Raw genomic sequence first — 19438 nt, 5'->3', positions numbered from 1 at the left:
GATTTTTAATCTGTGATCCATAATTGAACTTCAGGAGATGTTTAGAACCTCTAAAATTACATGTAAGACTATAGCATTTCTGGGGTGAGGGTCCATAAAAGCAATTTCTCTAACAGGGGCGTGTATATATCTGGGTTGAGAAAGGAATGAACTGTGGTTCAAAAAGTGTTTTTAGATGATTTGGGTATCAGGAGGGCTCCTACTCTTAGCTTTGTAGTGAAGGGTGGGTAAGGCTAGAAAAGAAGGTGGTTGGGGGACCAAGTTTAAATAGAGGCAGTGAACTAGGAGGACTTTCTAGGTATGGCACTTACTGAAGAACAACATTTACAAGTTGCCTTGTGAGTAGCTATGGTCTTTACCAAGAATACACCCATAATGCACAAGAGTCTTTGGTACTACGCCTAGGACTTTTTCTGAGGCATTTTATCTTTTCTTCTTCTTTTTTAGTTTTAAAAACAGGCTATTTCTGCACATGAGGCAAAATATGAAAGACATACAGTGAAATGTTACCTCCCTACCCTTGGCTTCCATCTGATTTCCTTGAGGCAATCAAGCAGTTTCTTGTGTAGCTTTCCAGAGATAATTTATGCATATTATGCATATATTTTATTTTTTAAAATAAAACTGGCAGCATTATTCAGCTCCTCTTTAATATAATGTGAAGATTACTTGATATCAATTTATAAAGAATTTATTTTTCAGAACTGCATATTATTTTACTGTATAGGTATGCCATAATTTAATCATTCTCATAGCCATTTAGGTTGATTGCTTTCTTTGCCTTAGCAGCAAGTAATTTTCACCTAAGTCATTGCACACATTCACACGTAGGAATATGCATGTTGGCTAAGTTACTAAAAATTAGTGTTATTGAGCTACAGTCTGTGTTGTAATTTTGATAAGCATTGCCAAATTGCTCTTCATAGTTATTATATCAATTCAACTCTCATTGGCAGTGTATATATGTAAGAATGAGAATTTCACCACCCCTGGCCAGCACAAGTACTGTCAAGTTTTATCTTGGTCAGACTGATAGGCAAAAATGGAATATTGCAGTTTTGATTTAATTTTTCTCATATGTATTAGGTATTGAACATCTTTCTGTTTGTATTTCCTACTTTAAGAACTTTGTTCATATTCTTCACCCATTTTTCTTAGTGGCTGAAAACTGCACAGATCTTGTTACCTTTCATTTCTTCGGAGCCCTGCTATTCGAAGTTAGAGTGTTTCTTCAGGGGTTTAAAAGCATAAACAAAATTATTTCATTCCCCTTTTCCTCTTCTCCCTCTCACTCTTTTCTTCCTCTTTCCCACCCATGTATGTGATTTTTATGAAACCCTCCAGACATGTATAGTATCTTCTAATCAAATCTCCTTGACCTACTTGCGCTTCCCCTCTACTCAGGTGCAGACTTGCTAGGTCATAATCCTTCTGTTTTCCCTTTGGCCCTCTTAGCCTTATTGCTCAGTAGTATTTCATATTTCTTTAATTCTGGAAAATTTATCTGCTTAATTTTGTAAAATATTTTCTTCTTTCCTAGAATGCCTTTTACCTGAAGTTGGCACCTGAACTTCTAGGCTCCATAGCTTTGCTTTTCTACTTTCTTTTTATCCATTCCTACTGCGTTTTGTCTGTTCTTTTAGCTATGAAAGTGACAGTTTACTCACAGTATTTTTTTTTTTTTTTTTTTTTGAGATGGAATGTCACTCTGTTACCCAGGCTAGAGTGCAGTGGTGCTATCTTAGCTCACTGGAACCTCAAACCTCCTGGGCTCAAGAGCTCCACCTGCCTCAGCCTCCTGAGTGGCTGGGACTATAGGCATGGGCTGCCATGCCCAGGTAATTTTTTCATTTTTCCTTTTTTTTTTCTTTCTTTCTTTCTTTTTTTTGAGACGGAGTCTCACTCTGTCACCCAGGCTGGAGTGCAGTGGCAAGATATCGGCTCACTGCAAGCTCTGCCTCCCAGGGTCACACCATTCTCCTGCCTCAGCCTCCTGAGTAGCTGAGACTACAGATGCCCACCACCACGCACAGCTAATTTCTTGTATTTTTTAGTAGAGACAGGGTTTCACCGTGTTAGCCAGGATGGTCTGAATCTCCTGACCTCGTGATCCGCCTGCCTCGTCCTTCCAAAGTGCTGGGATTACAGGCTTGAGTCACCGTGCCCGGTCCTAATTTTTTCATTTTTCTAGAGACGAGGTCTTGCTATATTGCCCAGGCTCCTGGGCTAAAGCGATCCGCCTGCCTTGGCCTCCCAAAGTGTTGGGATCACAGGTGTGAGCCACTGCACCCAGGCTTGCTTGCAGTCTTTTTTTCTCTTTCTCAGTATTGCTGTCATTTAGGAAAATATTTAGGAAAAAAGGTTTGGTTGGCCTATACGAGATTTGATCTGTACTTGTTAACAAGGAATAACTAAATCTAGTCTTAGTTTTCAAAAATAAATCTGTTATTACAGAACAGATAATCTGATCTCTATATAACAAAAGGTGGAAATCTTGTGCCTGTAAATTATTTTGTTCTTTTTTTTGAGACGGAGTCTCACTCTGTCGCCCAGGCTGAAGTGCAGTGGCGTGATCTCAGCTCACTGCAAGCTCCGCCTCCCGGATTCATGCCATTCTCCTGCCTCAGCCTCCCCAGTAGCTGGGACTACAGGCACCCGCCACCAGGCCCGGCTAATTTTTTGTATTTTTGGTAGAGACGGGGTTTCACCATGTTAGCCAGGATGGTCTCGATCTTCTGACCTCGTGATCTGCCCGCCTCGGCCTCCCAAAGTGCTGGGATTACAAGCGTGAGCCACTGCGCCCCACCAATTATTTTGTTCTTATAAGTGTTGTTTAGCTCAGGAACAGTCTAAACCAGTGGTAACTTTTTTCTTGTCAGAAAAAGATTTCTTATAAATTATTTAATAATTTTGTTTTAATGCTGTTTCTACAGTATATTTTTAGAGTTTATTTGGGATGTATTAATGAAGTGCTGCATTGCTTCCAATGAGTACCTTTTGAGCCTGTCATAAGAAAACGTTGTAAAGTAAGCCATGTGACCTGGTAGTAGTAGGTAACTTGTTCAAGTGTTTATTAATAGAAAACATACTATATGGAACATACTATTTCGAGTTAAAGACTTTCTACCTTTTACTTTTATTTGTTTTTTTTTTCTGTATGTTTTGTGTCTGGGCAATCTCCAGCAGTATCACTATATGTTATTGTTTCTTAAATTTCCCCAAATTGTGATCTTTTGCTTTAGCCTGTTTCCTGAATTTCAAATGTATATTTATCACTCTGACCCTGGAAACACAATGTTTTGGGCTGTAGGTGAGGCCTTTAAACAGTAGTTCTTTCCAGGGATAAAAGCGATTGATGGTATAGTGATAAAAAGCATAGGGTATATGCAGTATTTTGAGTTTATGTAGTACTGTGTAGGTGATTTCTATAAATTAGAAGTAGAATTTCACTTGTTGGTCCATTCAGAAAGGAATTGAGTGTTGATTATGTGCCAGACACTGTTCTTGGTGCTAGAGATACAACAAAGAATAAGACAGTATGGGCCCATAATAATTATAGCTTGAGTGTGTATGAATTGTGTGTTAGTTGAGATTTGCACCTAGTCACTAAAGAAATAAGAGGACAATATGTAAAAAGTATCAGATGGAGTGTGGAAGCAGATTCTTTTAGGTCTGTCTGAGGGCAAGAGCAGTCCTAGAACCTAACTTACAGAATATCAAACCTGCCAGGCATAGTATTGGCACGCACCTGTAGGCCAGCTACTTGGGAAGCTGAGATCAAAGCATCCCTTGAGCATGGGAGTTTGAGGGTGCAGTGAGCTATGATCACACCACTGCACTGGACATGATGGCTTCCAGCACTTCGGGAGGCTAAGACAGGAGGATCACTTGAGGCCAGGAGTTTGAGACCAGCCTGGGCAACAGAGCAAGACCCCATCGCTATACACACATATACACACACAATATTAAATCTTAGAACATCCACAGTATTGTCTTCAGTATTCTCTTCCAGTAAATAACATTTTGAGACCTTATAGATCTGAAAAATGTCCTTATTCTATTCTCCCTTGTTTGGCAGATCATATAATTATCATTTTGAAATGTTCTGTTATAGTATGCCAGTCTCTTGAGTGGAATATTTAACAAAGTAAGGTGATCTTACATTAAGGGTTAACATGAATGAAGCCAATTTAAACATTTTCTGTAACAGACTCTGTGGCCTATGGATGTGACATTATTCCAGACAGACTCAAATATCACTGAGACTAATACTATTATTCACAAGACAGAATGATCTTAAGAATGTCAAAGTTATCCTCGCGTGGCTGCTTCCTTCTCAGCTTTCAATGTTGTGGGACTTTGGAAAACTTCAGTTGTATTTTCAGGACCCCATTCTCTTAATATATAGAATAAGGAGGAGACAGTAGGTAATTTGAGTTGCCAGCTTAAATTTTGTATGTAGCCTTGACTAGAAAGAGAGAGGATCAAGTTAGCAGCTCCAAGTGCTTAGGTACATATTGATAGAAATTGTTTCTCATGTGATTAGGCACACAGTAAATAGTAGCTCCTGGTCATTAGTCAGTAGTAATCATTATTTTGTGAACATCAAAATACATTTTCAACTTAGTAGTTGATCTAAACTTTTGAACGTAACTAAGAATTTATCTTTGAGAAGCGTTTCTGGTGGTACATTAACTGCCGCTACAGAGTGGGTCCCCAACTTGAGGCCTATGTAATAAATTACTTTAAATTTTTAAATAAATGCTTATAATGCCAAAATATTATGCAAAAGAAACTAGGTCAAAATTGTGTTATTCTTAGTGGGACCCTCAATACACCAGTTCTAAGTACCTTTTGTGAATGAACCTGCTGTCTTTTGGAGTGCCTAGGTTTACAGAGTACCTAATGCAAATGTCATTTCCAAGCTTCTTAAAATTAGCAGAATACCTTTTTTCCCTTATAGTGTGGGTAGATGGTAATAAATGGCGTTCTTATTTTTTCCTGTCTAGTAACCCCTCTGAGAGGCAGATAGAGGAGTAAGACACACAGAACTAAGAGTGCCAGCTTGCTCCTTCCTGTCTTTATTCCTGATTCAGTATTACCCATAGCTAGAAATTGACAACTCAGTAACTTCAGATGTCCCTCATAGTAGCAGATGGGAATGTACCCCCTCTCTAAAGGCAAAAGCAGATCAAGGGAAAAGAGAGCCCAGATGTCTCTTAGCTGAGGGCAGGCCTACCTAGTTTTTTCTCCCAGATTCTCTCTTGTGGGGAGGGGTGGGTGAGGATAAGAATAGCCAGTAGTTCAGTAGTTCTCAGCCTTCTCTGTGCATCAGAATCATCTGAGGAGCTTCTAAAAAATACGCATGTCTGGCATCCACATCCAGAGATTTAGATTCACTTTGTCTGGGGTGGTATTTCCATGAACGCTTCTTGGGTGGTTTAATTGTACAACCAGGATAGAGAATCACAGCTCTAATGAAAGTTCTTCTACGTAGGAAGGAGAGGTTAAGGGGATGGAGGATGTCACCTGCATTTGTGCATAAATCTCAGAATGGTACTCCTTCTCAAAATAATGTTGTTAGGCATGTCCTGTGTCATCTAATACAGAAGATAAAAGTGCTCTCGAGTTAGACTGTCTGGTAGCATCATAACCTTGGGTAGGTTGCTAAGCTTTTTAAGTAAGTTTCCTTTTTGGAAAATTGAGGTAATAGTACTTACCTCATAGGGTCGTTTTGAAGCTCAAATAAGATAATGTATTTGAAGGGCCGGGTGCGGTGGCTCACATCTGTAATCCCAGAACTTTGGGAGGCCAAGGTGGGCAGATCATGAGGTCAGGAGTTCGAGACCAGTCTGGCCAACATGATGAAACCCCATCTCTACTAAAAATACAAAAATTAGCCAAGCATGGTGGCATGCACCTGTAATCCCAGTTACTGGGGAGGCTAAGGAGAATCGCTTGAACCTGGGAGGTGGAGGTTGCAATGAGCTGAGATCGCACCACTGCACTCCAGCCTGTGCGACAGAGACCCCGGTTCAAAAAACAAAACAAAACAAAAAGATAGGCCAGGCGCAGTGGCTTACGCCTGTAATCCTAGCACTTTGGGAGGCCAGGGTGGGCAGATCATGAGATCAGGAGTTCGAGACCAACCTGGCTAACATGGTGAAACCCTGTCTTTACTAAAAATACAAAAATTAGCTGGGCATGGTGGTGTGTGCGTATAATCCCTGCTACTCAGGAGGCTGAGGCAGGAGAATTGCTTGAACCCAGGAGGCAGAGGTTGCAGTAAGCTGAGATTGTGCCGCTTTACCCCAGCCTGGATGACAGAGCAAGACTCCGTCTCAAAAAAAAAAAAAAAAAAAGATAGTGTATTTGAAATGTTCAGCATGATATCTGGCACACAGTATAAGTGCACAATTAATTATAATCATCTTTATTAGATAATTTGTCAGCATGCATATAGTATTGGAGGTTTAAAAAAATTTTTCATTTATATAGATTTCCCTGGATCTGTGCAGTCCATATTGATCCTTTTTAATGGCAACTGAATATTACATCATGACCTTTCCTCAGTTGTGTGACATGTGGCTTATTATTTTTCACAAATATTGTTAGAAGCAACAATTGTGGAGAGGAGGCCACAGGTGTGGTTAATATTATGAGATTCCTCTGAAGGGATGATATCACCTTATGTACTATTGAGAGTGTGTAGGCTTGTTACTGTCCCACTTAAGATGACTGGATAAGAAAGTATTGTGCCCAATAGTTACTCGATGGACGGTGGAATAGTGAGGAGCTGTTAAAGAACAAAATAGGTTCTAGGCCTTAGATAACACAAGAAGAGGTACTTAAAAGCCTTTAAAACAGTTCACATTTCTCAGGATCATTTTTGGTACAGTGATCAAGAGGAGCAGTCATCTAATGCTTATCCTTTATATTTTTTATTTTTTATAACAAACACAATGTGAAAGTAGATATTACATTGGCCATTAGTCATGTTGGTTTTGCATTTATAGAAAAATACACTGAATAGTAGGAATTGTCTTTACACATACAATTTTTCTGAAGTGTTTTTATATAACTGGGTAGTTATTAACCTTTTCTTTCTCTAAGTAGAGATGGCAAATGCACATTAGAATTATGAATACTTGGCCAGGCATGGTGGCTCACGCCTGTAATCCCAGCACTTTGGGAGGCTGAGTAGATTGCTTGAGCCCAGGAGTTCGAGACCAGCCTGGGCAATGTGATAAAACCCCATCTCTACAAAAATAGAAAAAATTAGCGGGGCATGGTGGCATCCACCTGTGGTCCTAGCTACTTGGGAGGCTGAGGCAGAAGGATTGCTTGTGCCTGGGAGGCAGAGGTTGCAGTGAGCCGAGATCGTGCCACTGCCCTTCAGCCTGGGTGACAGAGCAAGACCTTGTCTCAAAAAAAAAAAAAAAAAAAAAAAAAAAAGATGCTCAGGAAGCGTATCCTTTGCCCAGTCATTTAGTATGCTACTTTGCTAGTGAGATCGTACAAGCTTGATAGATGTAAATATATGTATTTCTGCTATATATTTTTTACTTATTTTTAAGGGGCCAGGATATATTCTTATTTAAAGCCCAGATATAAGTCAAATTTTAGAGAATAAGTACCAGTTTGTTCCTTTCCATTTCTTTATTGTCATGTGAAAACAGTCAGTTTCAAAGCAATCACCATTTCCACCCTCACTAATAACCCTCCCTCTGGTTTATTTTTTGCAGGAGGTATATCGAATTCCAAAGAAAAGTCAAACTGAAAAGGAGAACACAAGTAGGTATTCAGAGATACTCTGTGTTGATGGCTTTACAAATATTCTTTTGTTATGTGCAGAGGTAACTGATAAGAACTTAAGCGTTTTTGTTTTTGAAACTAGAGAATATATAACTAGGTAAATGAAATATTTGGTGTAAAAGTTTGTAAACTTGTGCTTTTATTCTTAATGCATTTTGCCAAAGGAAATGTCTCTTACACTGTTTTGTTGTCGCTTTCCTTGAACTCAATGTTTACTAGCTTTTTTTCTATTCGTTTGTCCTCTAGAGCAGACATTCTTTATTTTTTTTATTTAGTCTTTTTTTGTTTTATTATTGTGATTTTGATTTTTTTTTTCCTTCGTACCAGATAGAGCAGACATTCTTAAACCTATACTTCTAGATGTCTTTGGGAGGGTCTTTACCTCAAGATATTTATATGCAGCTGGGCAGGGTGGCTCACACCTGTAATCCTAGCACTTTGGGAAGTTGAAGCAGGTGGATTGCTTGAGCCCAAGAGTTTGAGACCAGCCTGGGCAACATGGTGAAACCCTGTCTCTACAAAAAATACAAAAATATTAGCTCAGTGTGGTGGTGTGTGCCTGTAATCCTAATTACCAGGAGGCTGAGGTAGGAGGATCACCTGAGCCTAGGAGATTGAGGCTGCAGTGAGCCATGATCGTGCCACTGTACTCCAGCCTGAGCAACAAAGTGAGGCCCTGTCTCTAAAAGGAAAAAAGATGTTTACATGTAAAATTCTGTATGTACACAGTTGACCCTTGAACAACATAGGAGATACAGATACCCTGTGCGTCGAAATTCCACATAACTTTTGACTCCCCATATTATGTATGTGTATTACGTAACTGTATTCTTAAAGTAAGCTAGATAAAAATGTTATTAAGAAAATCATAAGAGAAAATATATTTACTCTTCATTAAGTGGAAATAGATCATCATAGAGGTCTTCATCCTTATCTTCACCTTGAGCAGACTGACGAGGAAGAAGAGGGATTAGTCTTGCTGTCTTGGGTGGCACAGTTAGAAGAAAATCCACATATAAGTGGACTTTCATCCAGTTCAAACTCATGTTGTTCAAGGGTTGACTGTATTTACTTTTCTGAGGCAAGTTCAAAACTTTGATCAGATTCTCAGTCACCCCTGAAAAAGTTAGAATCATTGTTTCAGAATGGATAGCAGGGAGGCCATGGGAATCTGGTTTCTGGACTTTACCACTTAGTTACATTTCCAACAAACTTATTTATTGATTTATTTTTTAGAGACAGTGTCTTATTCTGTCATGCAGGCTGAGCACAGTGACACCATCCTAGCTCTCACTGCAGCCTTGAACTCCTGGGCTCAGGCAATCCTCTTGCCTCAGCCTCTTGAGTAGCTGAGACTATAGGTGTGTGCCACCATGCCTGGTTATTTATTTATTTATTTATTTATTGTAGAGACAGAGTCTCGCTATGTTACCCAGGCTAGGCTTGAACTCTTGTCCTTAAGTGCTCCTGTTTCCACCTCCCAAAGTGCTGGGATCACAGATGTAAGCCACTATGCCCAGCCTTAAGAATTTCCTTCCTTTCTTCCAGCAAACTTACTTAGAGATTCAAGGAATAGGGTCACTTATGGTGGTTATTGGTTTCATGAGTACCTCCACCACTGACCCACTAAAAGTAGAATGAAGAAGCCAGTGTGATTTTTTTTTTGTCTTTTTATTTTTGGTGTGCATAACTTTTTATATAATCTTAGTCTTATTGGTTAAAGACCTGTGAGATAACCTTTGCACCATTGTTTGTCTTTCCAGTATTTTTAGTTCCACTCTCTGGTTTAGTCTCTTCATAGCCTCACATTCTACTTAGGGCTGCAAATAACTCTTCCTATAAAAAAGAAGGCAGGACTGGGCAATAGTGGTTGGCAAAACCAGTGGCACCACTATAGGGTTGATTATCAGAAGCTAGCTTTCTGGGATCACTGAGTTAAAACTATTAGTAGCAACACAAGCAAAGCTTAAATACCTATGAGCGTTTCTCCATAATATTTTGTAAATATCTAGTCTGGTATGGCTAGATATTTGCAAATTATTGTGGAGAAATATTTTGCATCCATGAGATGCAGAGGATGATCTGTAATGAACAACTATATCTTTTCAGGGAGTAGCCTCTTTTCTGCCGACCTTAGTCTCTCTTTCACATGTAGAACCCTTCATCTCAGTCTCAGGTTTCTAAAATAAGAAAATGCTTATAATATATAATGCTTATAATTATTTTATATTTTTATATATTATATTATTTTATATATTTTATATATATTTACATATATATAATATATATAAGCCTGGTTTCCATTTCTTAATGTCAAACAATTAAAGCATAGAACCTTTAAAATTTGGAAGGATTGTGAAACACTTCAGGAAATACGTAGTCTAACTTTACCCTCATTTTTATAATATTAGGAAATCAGCCTGAATAAATGGAATGACTTGTCTGCCTCACATATTCTAAGGTGCAGAGTCAGAATATGAACTGTTGGTATGATTCCTTTTTTGTTTTATCAGGGTATAGTGAAGAAATAGTCACATTTTAAGGAAATTTATACTAGGTAAGAAACCTGGGTTTGCAGGAGGAAGCAAGATAGACATGGGTAGATCCAGATGCAACTGGATAATGGTACCTCATAAAAGGATATAGTGCTAATACCTTGTGAACTGGAGCAGTTAATTTAATTATACTGCATTTTCTACCCGGATGTGGTACAAATGAGTTCTGTTAGCTTCTCGTTGACAAATGCTCATCCCTGGCTGTAGTTTAGTAACCATGTTGCAAATACTTGGGGTTTTGGGCCACCTAAAAGAACTGTGAGAAATGCTTATGAAACCTAACTCGGTTGCTGAGGGAGTAAAACAACCCATAGCACATTTTTATGAGATGAGAAAAAGAAAAAGCAGTAAATGTTTATTGAGACTCTTCCTTGTCCTATGAGAGAAATTCTCAATAAGAGAGCAATACTAACATACACAAAGCAACAGCATATTATGCCAGTCAATTGATACTGAAATGTTTAGTGGTGAGATTTAGTTGTTGTTGTTTTTTTTTTCCTCCCGAGATGGAGTCTAGCTCTGTCGCCCAGGCTGGAATGCAGTGGCGCGATCTCGGCTCACTGCAACTTCTGCCTCCCGGGTTCAAGCCATTCTCCTGCCTTAGCCTCCCAAATAGCTAGGATTACAGGCACCTGCCACCGTGCCCAGCTAATTTTTGTATTTTTAGTAGAGGAGAGTTTTTACTGTGTTGGCCAGGCTGGTCTCAAACTCCTAACCTCATAATCTGCCCGCCTTGGCCTCCCAAAGTGCTGGGATTACAAGCGTGAGCCACAGTGCCCGGCCGAGATTGACTTCTTAAGGAGATGAGAAACTAGGAGGTGTGATCAGTGAAAAGTAGTACTTAGGACAGCTTTGGAGAGCACTGGAATGGAATTGGGTAAGTGAAAACAGTGAGATTAAGAACGATTCTAGGTAAAGAGAGACACTGTAAATTAAGAAGGTTATTAATACCATCTTTGAATAGGAAGCTGGCATTCTGATTTTTTGGTTTGTCGGTTTGTTTTTTTAAGAGACAGGATCTTGCTCTGTTGCCCAGGCTGAAGCGCAGTGGTGTAAACAGAGCTCATTGCAGCCTAGAATGCCTGGGCTGAAGCAGTCTTCCTGCCTCAGCCTCTTGCAAGTAGCTAGGACTACAAGTGTGTGCCACTATGCTCAGCCTGGTATTATGTTTTTTTAAGATGTAGCTCTCTGGCTTTGATGACTTCCAAAGTTATCACCTGGGTTTGAGATATTTTCCTTTTATATTTATACCTTTGACTCTTGAACAACACAGGTTTGAACTGCACAAGTCTACACATACAGTGGATTTTTTTGTCAACCAAATCTACATAGAAAATATAGTATTCATAAGATATGAAACCAGCCTATAAGGAGGGGCAACTTTTTGTAAATGTGGGTTCCGTGAGGTGGATTGTGGGACTTGAGTGTGCACAGATTTTGGTATGGAGGGAAGGGGGTTCCTGGAACCAGTCCCCCATTTATACCGAGAGATAACTGTAGTTCATTAAAATGTTGCCTGATAAGCCACTTTTTTAATTTTAAGAGATGGGGTCTTGCTTCGTTTGCCCAGGCTGGACTGCAGTGGTGCAATCATAGCTCACTGCTGCCTTGAACTCCTGGGCTTAAGCAATCCTCCCAGCTCAGCCTCCTAAGTAGCTGGGACTACAGCCACCATGCATACTTTAAAAAAAAAAAAAAATAGACTTTTCTCATTGAGGTTCTTATGCTTAGCACATCAGGCTGCTTTTCTATAGATTATAAATATGAAGAGTTATAGGGTAGTTGAAGGCTGTTTTTACATTTTTGAACTGGCAAGTAAACTGCCTTGCTAAATGTAATGGGAATATCTTGCATGCATGTGCTCACAGAACTTATTATAGAAATGTTAACGGCTTAGACTGAGTCTTTGGAGGGAAAGAGGAGAAAAGGGCATTTGTGAAAGAGACTTTTAGTGAGTAGAGTGAACACAGACATAAGACCTTGTATCTCATTCAAATTCAGAACTGGGTAGATGACGGAGGAGTCCATAGATACATTTGTTGGATAGAAGTTTTATTATACAGTTGATACATTGTCATGATGGAGAAAAGTCCACCAAAAAAAAAAAAAAAAAAAAAAACCCACCCTTTTCCCTTAGCTACTGAACGAGGAAGAGATGCTGTTGGCTTCAGAGATCAAACACCTGCCCCGAAGACTCCTAATAGGTCAAGAGAGAGAGACCCAGACAAGCAAACTCAAAATAAAGAGAAAAGGAAACGAAGAAGCTCCCTCTCACCACCCTCTTCTGCCTATGAGCGGGGAACAAAAAGGCCAGATGACAGGTAAGTGGCCTGTGTGAGTTTTTTTGTTCTTGTTTTGAGCAAGTTAAAAAGTACCCAAGTCATATACTTCTGATTGTGAACATCAAGGGCTTTTGGAATTAGTATTTTGCATTTTGATGAGTGAGTATACAACTTTACTGATAATCTTAAGACAGATTCTCTGTTGACAGTAGTAGTAGCTGTGAAGATTAATAGGTTTTGGTTCTTGAATGACTCCTATTTGATAATATTTAAATGTCGTTTTGGGAGCCAAAGATTTGTTCTTTCGAGCGCAATGGGGGTTGGTGGGAGATAAGTCTTCAAAGATAATGGTTATTCTTTAAAAGCCAGAACTTTGTTTTCTTATGAGTTTTGTGCCATACTAATTAAAATGCTGATTTTTAATAAATCTAGTCAGAAGCTCTCTTGTTATGCTGGTAGAAAAACAAACCATGTAATCGTTTACTGGAGGCTAGAAAACATTTATCCCAGACAAGTTCTTTTTAAATTAAATTTGCTTTTTAAAAAATCGAGATAAAGCATTTATATACTGCATTTGGCAGAATTTTTTAGTTTTAAAGTATCTCGGTATGTAATGTGATTTTTATTTGCATTCCCCTAATTACTAAATAGATTGAACATCTTGTCATGTATTTATTGTCCATTTCTTTCTTTGGCATGTAGTTACCCAGTTTTCTCAGCACCATTTATTGAAAATGTGCTGTCCTTTCCCTACTGTAAGGTGCTGTCCTTGAAAAGGTGCTGTCCTTTCCCTACTGTAAGTTCTTGGTGCCTTTGTTGAAGTTGAGTTGGTTTATAAACGAGTGGATTTATATCTGCATTCTCTATTCTGTTCTATTGGTCTATGTGTCTGTTTTTATGCCAGTACCATGTTGTTTTGGTTACTATAGCTTTGTATTGGCCATTTCTGTTTCCTGTTCTGTGAAGTATCTTTTTTTATGAGTCAGAGCCTTGCTCTGTTGCCCAGGCTGGAGTGCAGTGGCATGATCTCGGCTCACTGCAAGCTCCGCCTCCCAGGTTCACGCCATTCTCCTGCCTCAGCCTCCTGAGTAGCTGGGACTACAGGTGCCCGCCACCATGCCTGGCTAATTTGTTGTATTTTTAGTAGAGATGGGGTTTCACCATTTTAGCCAGGATGGTCTCGATCTCCTGACCTCGTGATCTGCCTCAGCCTCCCAAAGTGCTGGGATTATAGGCGTGAGCCACTGCGCCTGGCTGTTCTGTGAAGTATCTTATATGTGTTGTTCATTCATTGAATTATTTGTCTTTTTTAGTTTTATGTGTCCTTTATATTCTAAATATAATTTTGTCTTGGTGATAATTGTTGCAAATATCTTCTCCCAGTTTACGGCTTGTATTTTGACACTTTTTGTACCTTTTGATACATGGAATTTATTAATTATGGTTTAGCTGAATGTGTCATATATGGTATGTTTTCTTTATGGTTTTTTTAATTGTGTTTTTAGAAATCCTCCCTTGAGGAGGTGATTTTTTTTGTATTTTAAGAGAATTAAATCCTTAATCCATTTGCAATTAATTTTTGTATATATTATAAGGGAGGGATTCAGTTTTATTTAATACCCAATTGTCCCAGCACCATTTACTTGAAAACCCATCCTTTTCACTTGTCTGCAGTGGTGCCTCTCTCCCACAAATTTTCATATATGGGAAGATCTCTTTCTGGGGCTCATGATGACTGTAGCTTCTATTAGGTCTTGGTAGCAAATCACTACCGCCTTCTTGGTTTTCCTCTGGGAAATCTTGTCTTTTCTCAGACTTTTACTCTTCTTTAAAATCTGCTTCCTTAGAACCCTACCCACCAAAGAGATGATTCTGTAGCGACTTGACATTGATACAATTTTGAGTATGCCTATCTCTGTCTAATGAGGTCTCTGTTGAGACAGGGTCTTACTCTGTTGCCCAAGCTGGAGTGGAGTGGCATGATCATGGCTCACTGCAGCCTTGCTTTACCTGCACCAGCTCAGGCAGTCCTCCCACTTCAGCACCCATCCAGTAGATGGGACTACAAGGAAGTGCCACGATGCCCGGTTTTTTTGTTGGTTTTTTTGTAGAGACGGAGTTTCTCCATTTTGCCCAGGCTGGTCTTGAATTCCTGGGTCTCGAGGCTGGTGGATCACCTAAGGTCAGGAGTTCAAGACCAGCCTGGCCAACATGGTGAAACCCCGTCTCTATTAAAAATACAAAAAATTAGCTGGGCATGGTGGCTCATGCCTGTAATCCCAGCTACTTGAGAGGCTGAGGCATGAGAATCACTTGAACCCAGGAGGCAGAGGTTGCAGTGAGGTGAGAACACACCATGCACTCCAGCCTGGGTGACAGAGCAAGACTGTCTGAAAAAATAAATAAATAAAATGCATACAGTTTTGTAACCACCACCACAATCATGATACAGAGCACTTCCATCACCTTAAAAAATTCCCAGCCAGGCGTGGTGGCTCGTGCCTGTAATTCCAGCACTTTGGGAGGCCGAGGCGAGTGGATCATGAGGTCAGGAGTTTGAGACCAGTCTGGCCAATATGGTGAAACCCCATCTCTACTAAAAATACAAAGATTACCCGGGTGTGGTGGCACATGATTGTAGTCCCAGCTACTCGGGAGACTGAGGCAGGAGAATTGTTTGAACCCGGGAGGCAGAGGTTGCAGTGAGCTGAGATTATGCCACTGCACTCCAGCCTGGGTGACAGAGCAAGACTCCGTCTCAAAAAAAAAACAAAAAATTTGCGGCCGAGCGCAGTGGCTCACGCCTATAATCCCAGCACTTTGGGAGGCTGAGGCGGGCGGATCACTTGAGGTCAGGAGTTTGAGACCAACCTGACCAACATGGTGAAACCTGTCTCTACTAAGAATACAAAAATTAGCCAGGCATGGTGATGCACCCCTGTAATCCCAGTTACTGGGGAGACTAAGGCAGGAGAAGCACTTGAACTTGGGAGGTGGAGGTTGCAGTGAGCTGATATCACACCATTGCGCACCAGTCTGGGTGACAAGAATGAGACAACCTCTCAAAAAAAAAAAAAAAAAAAAGGCCAGGCGCGGTGGCTCACACCTGTAATCCCAGCACTTTGGGAGGTTGAAGCGGGCGGATCACGAGGTCAGGAGATCGAGACCAACCTGGCAAACACTGTGAAACCCTGTCTCTACTAAAAATACAACAACAACAACAACAAATTAGCCAGGCATGGTGGCGGGCACCTATAGTCCCAGCTACTCTGGAGGCTGAGGCAGAAGAATGGCATGAACCCGGGGGGTGGAGCTTGCAGTGAACGGAGATCGCGCCACTGCACTCCAGCCTGGGCAACAGAGTGAGACTCCATCTCAAAAAAAAAAAAAATTCCCCTGTGCCCCTTTGTAGTCAGTCCCTTCCACATCCCTAACTCCTGGCAACCACTGATCTGCTTTCTGACCCTCTGGTTTTGTCTTCTCCATAATGTCAAAAAAGTGATATATAGTATATAGCATTTGAATTTGCCTTCTTTCACTTGTCGTATTGCATTTTAGATTCATTCATCTATGTTATTTTGTGTCTCGGTAGGTTTTTTTTTAATTGCTGAGTAGTCCATTGTATTCATGTACCATAGTTTATAAATTCATCATTTCAGAGACATTTGGCTATTGTGAATGTTGCTGCTATGTAGAAGTCTTATGTGAATATTCTCCCTCTTTGTTTTTTTGTTTTTTTGTTTTTTTGAGACGGTGTCTTGCCCTGTTGCCCAGGCTGGAGTGCAGTGGCGTAGTCTCAGCTCACTCCCACCTCTGCCTCCTGGGTTCAAGCGATTCTCCTGCCTCAGCCTCCTGAGTAGCTGGGATTACAGGCACACGCCACCAGGCCCAGCTAATTTTTGTATTTTTAGTAGAGATGGGGTTTCACAGTGTTGGCCAGGCTGTTCTTGAACTCCTGACCTCAGGTGATCTGCCTGCCTCATCATGCCTGGCCTCTCCCTCGTTTTTGAAAGGAAGTTTTTTTGGGGAAATAGTTTCTCTCAACATTCTGACTCTATTTATTCTTCAGTTTTCTGGCTTCCCTTAACTGGTTTTGTGAGACTTGGTCTAATTTTCATCCTTCTTTAATCGGGCTTTTCTCTTGGTCTGCTTTTAAGAGGTTCTCTTTGTATATGTCTTTCTACTGTATGTTTTTATGAGGATTTCTTTTTCTTTTCCCAGTTGGAATTCATTGGACTTTTGAATTTGAAGGTTATTTTTCAACTATTTCTCTTCATATCTAATCTCCTGCTTAACCATACTGTGGAATTTAGGGACAATAAATTGGATTGAGTATTGGATTATTTCTTGGTTTATGACACTTATTTTGTTTTTTATTTTAATTTTAGAATTTGTGATTATAGAAATGTCCCCAGCTATAAAGAATAGGATGCTATATCTATCTTTAATCTTAAAATTCTAGAAACTAAGGGTAGAGATGAAATTAGAGATGAAATTATTTTCATCTCTTTGTCAATTCCTTGGGATTCTGTTCTGTGTGCAAGACAAGCTGAGTAATTCTGAGTATAGTTTTAAACCAGTGCCAAATAGGGTTTGATGTGGTTAGTGGTTTAGTCATGAGTGACATAATACTTATTAGTGCTTTGATTATGTCTATGATTTAGGGAGCAACTTTTTGTGGTCCTTATTTTCTTTCTAGATATGATACACCAACTTCTAAAAAGAAAGTACGAATTAAAGACCGCAATAAACTTTCTACAGAGGAACGCCGGAAGTTGTTTGAGCAAGAGGTGGCTCAACGGGAGGCTCAGAAACAACAGCAACAGATGCAGAACCTGGGAATGACATCACCACTGCCCTATGACTCTCTTGGTTATAATGCCCCACATCATCCCTTTGCTGGTTACCCACCAGGTTATCCCATGCAGGCCTATGTGGATCCCAGCAACCCTAATGCTGGAAAGGTGCTCCTGCCCACACCCAGCATGGACCCAGTGTGTTCTCCTGCTCCTTATGATCATGCTCAGCCCTTGGTGGGACATTCTACAGAACCCCTTTCTGCCCCTCCACCAGTACCAGTGGTGCCACATGTGGCAGCTCCTGTGGAAGTTTCCAGTTCCCAGTATGTGGCCCAGAGTGATGGTGTAGTACACCAAGACTCCAGCGTTGCTGTCTTGCCAGTGCCGGCCCCCGGCCCAGTTCAGGGACAGAATTATAGTGTTTGGGATTCAAACCAACAGTCTGTCAGTGTACAGCAGCAGTACTCTCCTGCACAGTCTCAAGCAACCATATATTATCAAGGACAGACATGTCCAACAGTCTATGGTGTGACATCACCTTATTCACAGACAACTCCACCAATTGTACAGGTAACTAATTCTGAAACTTTTCTTTTCTGCTTTATGGTCTGTTCATGGGATGTTAGTTAAATCTGGTATAGGGGAGGAAGTCTTACCATGGACTACTTGTATATATTGATCAACTTTATATGTATTGGTTATCTATTGTGTGAAATATTGCCAGAACTTGTCAGCTTAAGACAATAAGTAACTCAGAAGCAGCTTAGCAGGGTGGATCTGGCTCAGGGTTTTCCATGAAATTACAGTCAAGCTGTTGGCCATGGCTGCAGTCATTTGAAGGCTGAACTAGATATAGAGATTCACTTTCCAACCTACTCACATTGTTGTTAGCAGGCCTCCATTTCTCCCAAGGGAGAACCCTTCATCATGGTAATATTTTTGTGTTTTCTAAAAATCATGGTCAGGCCAGGCGTGGTAGCTCACACCTGTAATCCCAGCACTTTGGGAGGCCGAGGTGGACGGATCACCTGACGTCAGGAGTGTGAGATCAGCCGGGCCAACATGGTGAAACCCCATCTCTACTAAAAAATAAAAAAAATTAGCCGGCCATGGTGGCTCATGCCTGTAATCCCAGCTACTTGGTAGGCTGAGGCAGGAGAATCGCTTGAACCCAGGAGGCAGAGGTTACAGTGAGCTGAGATAGCGTCACTGTACCCCAGCCTGGACAACAGGGCAAGATGCCATCTCAAAATAAATAAATAAATAAATAAATAAATAAATAAATAAATAAATAAATAAATAAAATCATGTTTTCTTTTTTAAATTATACAAGGCAGAACTTTTTTTTTTTTTTTTTTTTTTTTTTTTTTTGAGACGGAGTCTCGCTCTGTCCCCCAGGCTGGAGTGCAGTGGCGCGATCTCGGTTCACTGCAAGCTCCGCCTCCCGGGTTCACGCCATTCTCCTGCCTCAGGCTCCCGAGTAGCTCGGACTACAGGCGCCCACCACCACGCCTGGCTAATTTTTTTGTATTTTTAGTAGAGACGGGGTTTCGCCGTGTTAGCCAGGTCTCAATCTCCTGACCTCGTGATCCACCCACCTCGGCCTCCCAAAGTGCTGGTGGGATTACTGACGTGAGCCACCGTGCCTGGCCGGCAGAACTTTTTTTTATTTTTTATTTTATTTTAAGAGATTAGGTCTTGCTCTGCCACCCGGGCTGGAGTACAGTGATGCGATCATAGCTCACTACAGCCTTAAACTCCTGGGCTCAAGTGATCTTCCCACCTCCCAAATAGCCGGGACTACAGGTGTGCATCACTGTACCCTGCTAATTTTTTTAAGAGATGCGGTCTCACTGTGTTGCCCAGGCTGGTCTTGAACTCCTGGCCTCAAGCAGTTCTCCTGCCTTGGCCCTCCCAAAGTGTTGAGATTACAGACGTGAGCCACTGTGCCTGGCCAGCAGTACATTTAAAGCTTTGAAAAAAAAAT

At 40.6% G+C, this 19438-nt stretch overlaps 1 protein-coding gene across 5 annotated transcripts in view; it reads left to right on the top strand.

Moving 5' to 3' along the window:
• The window catches only part of SETD2 (SET domain containing 2, histone lysine methyltransferase), a 147401-nt gene that overhangs the window by 89109 nt on the left and 38854 nt on the right, over positions 1-19438 (top strand). For 3 of the 5 annotated variants that reach the window (XR_010111422.1, XM_003818444.6, XM_055109801.2), the window contains 3 exons: positions 7746-7794; positions 12508-12691; positions 17352-18021. Coding sequence is in view for 2 of the 5 variants with exons in the window: in XM_003818444.6 (XP_003818492.3) it covers positions 7746-7794; positions 12508-12691; positions 17352-18021 (903 nt within the window). In the remaining 3 variants the exon portion in view is untranslated. Of the gene's footprint in view, positions 1-7745; positions 7795-12507; positions 12692-17351; positions 18022-19438 lie in introns of those variants that run through there. The other 2 variants (XR_008624731.2, XR_008624730.2) reach the window with 1 other exon arrangement.

The sequence above is a fragment of the Pan paniscus genome, chromosome 2 (assembly GCF_029289425.2).
Source record: "Pan paniscus chromosome 2, NHGRI_mPanPan1-v2.0_pri, whole genome shotgun sequence".
Classification (NCBI taxonomy): domain Eukaryota; kingdom Metazoa; phylum Chordata; class Mammalia; order Primates; family Hominidae; genus Pan; species Pan paniscus.
This window is presented reverse-complemented; position numbering and strand designations above follow the sequence as displayed.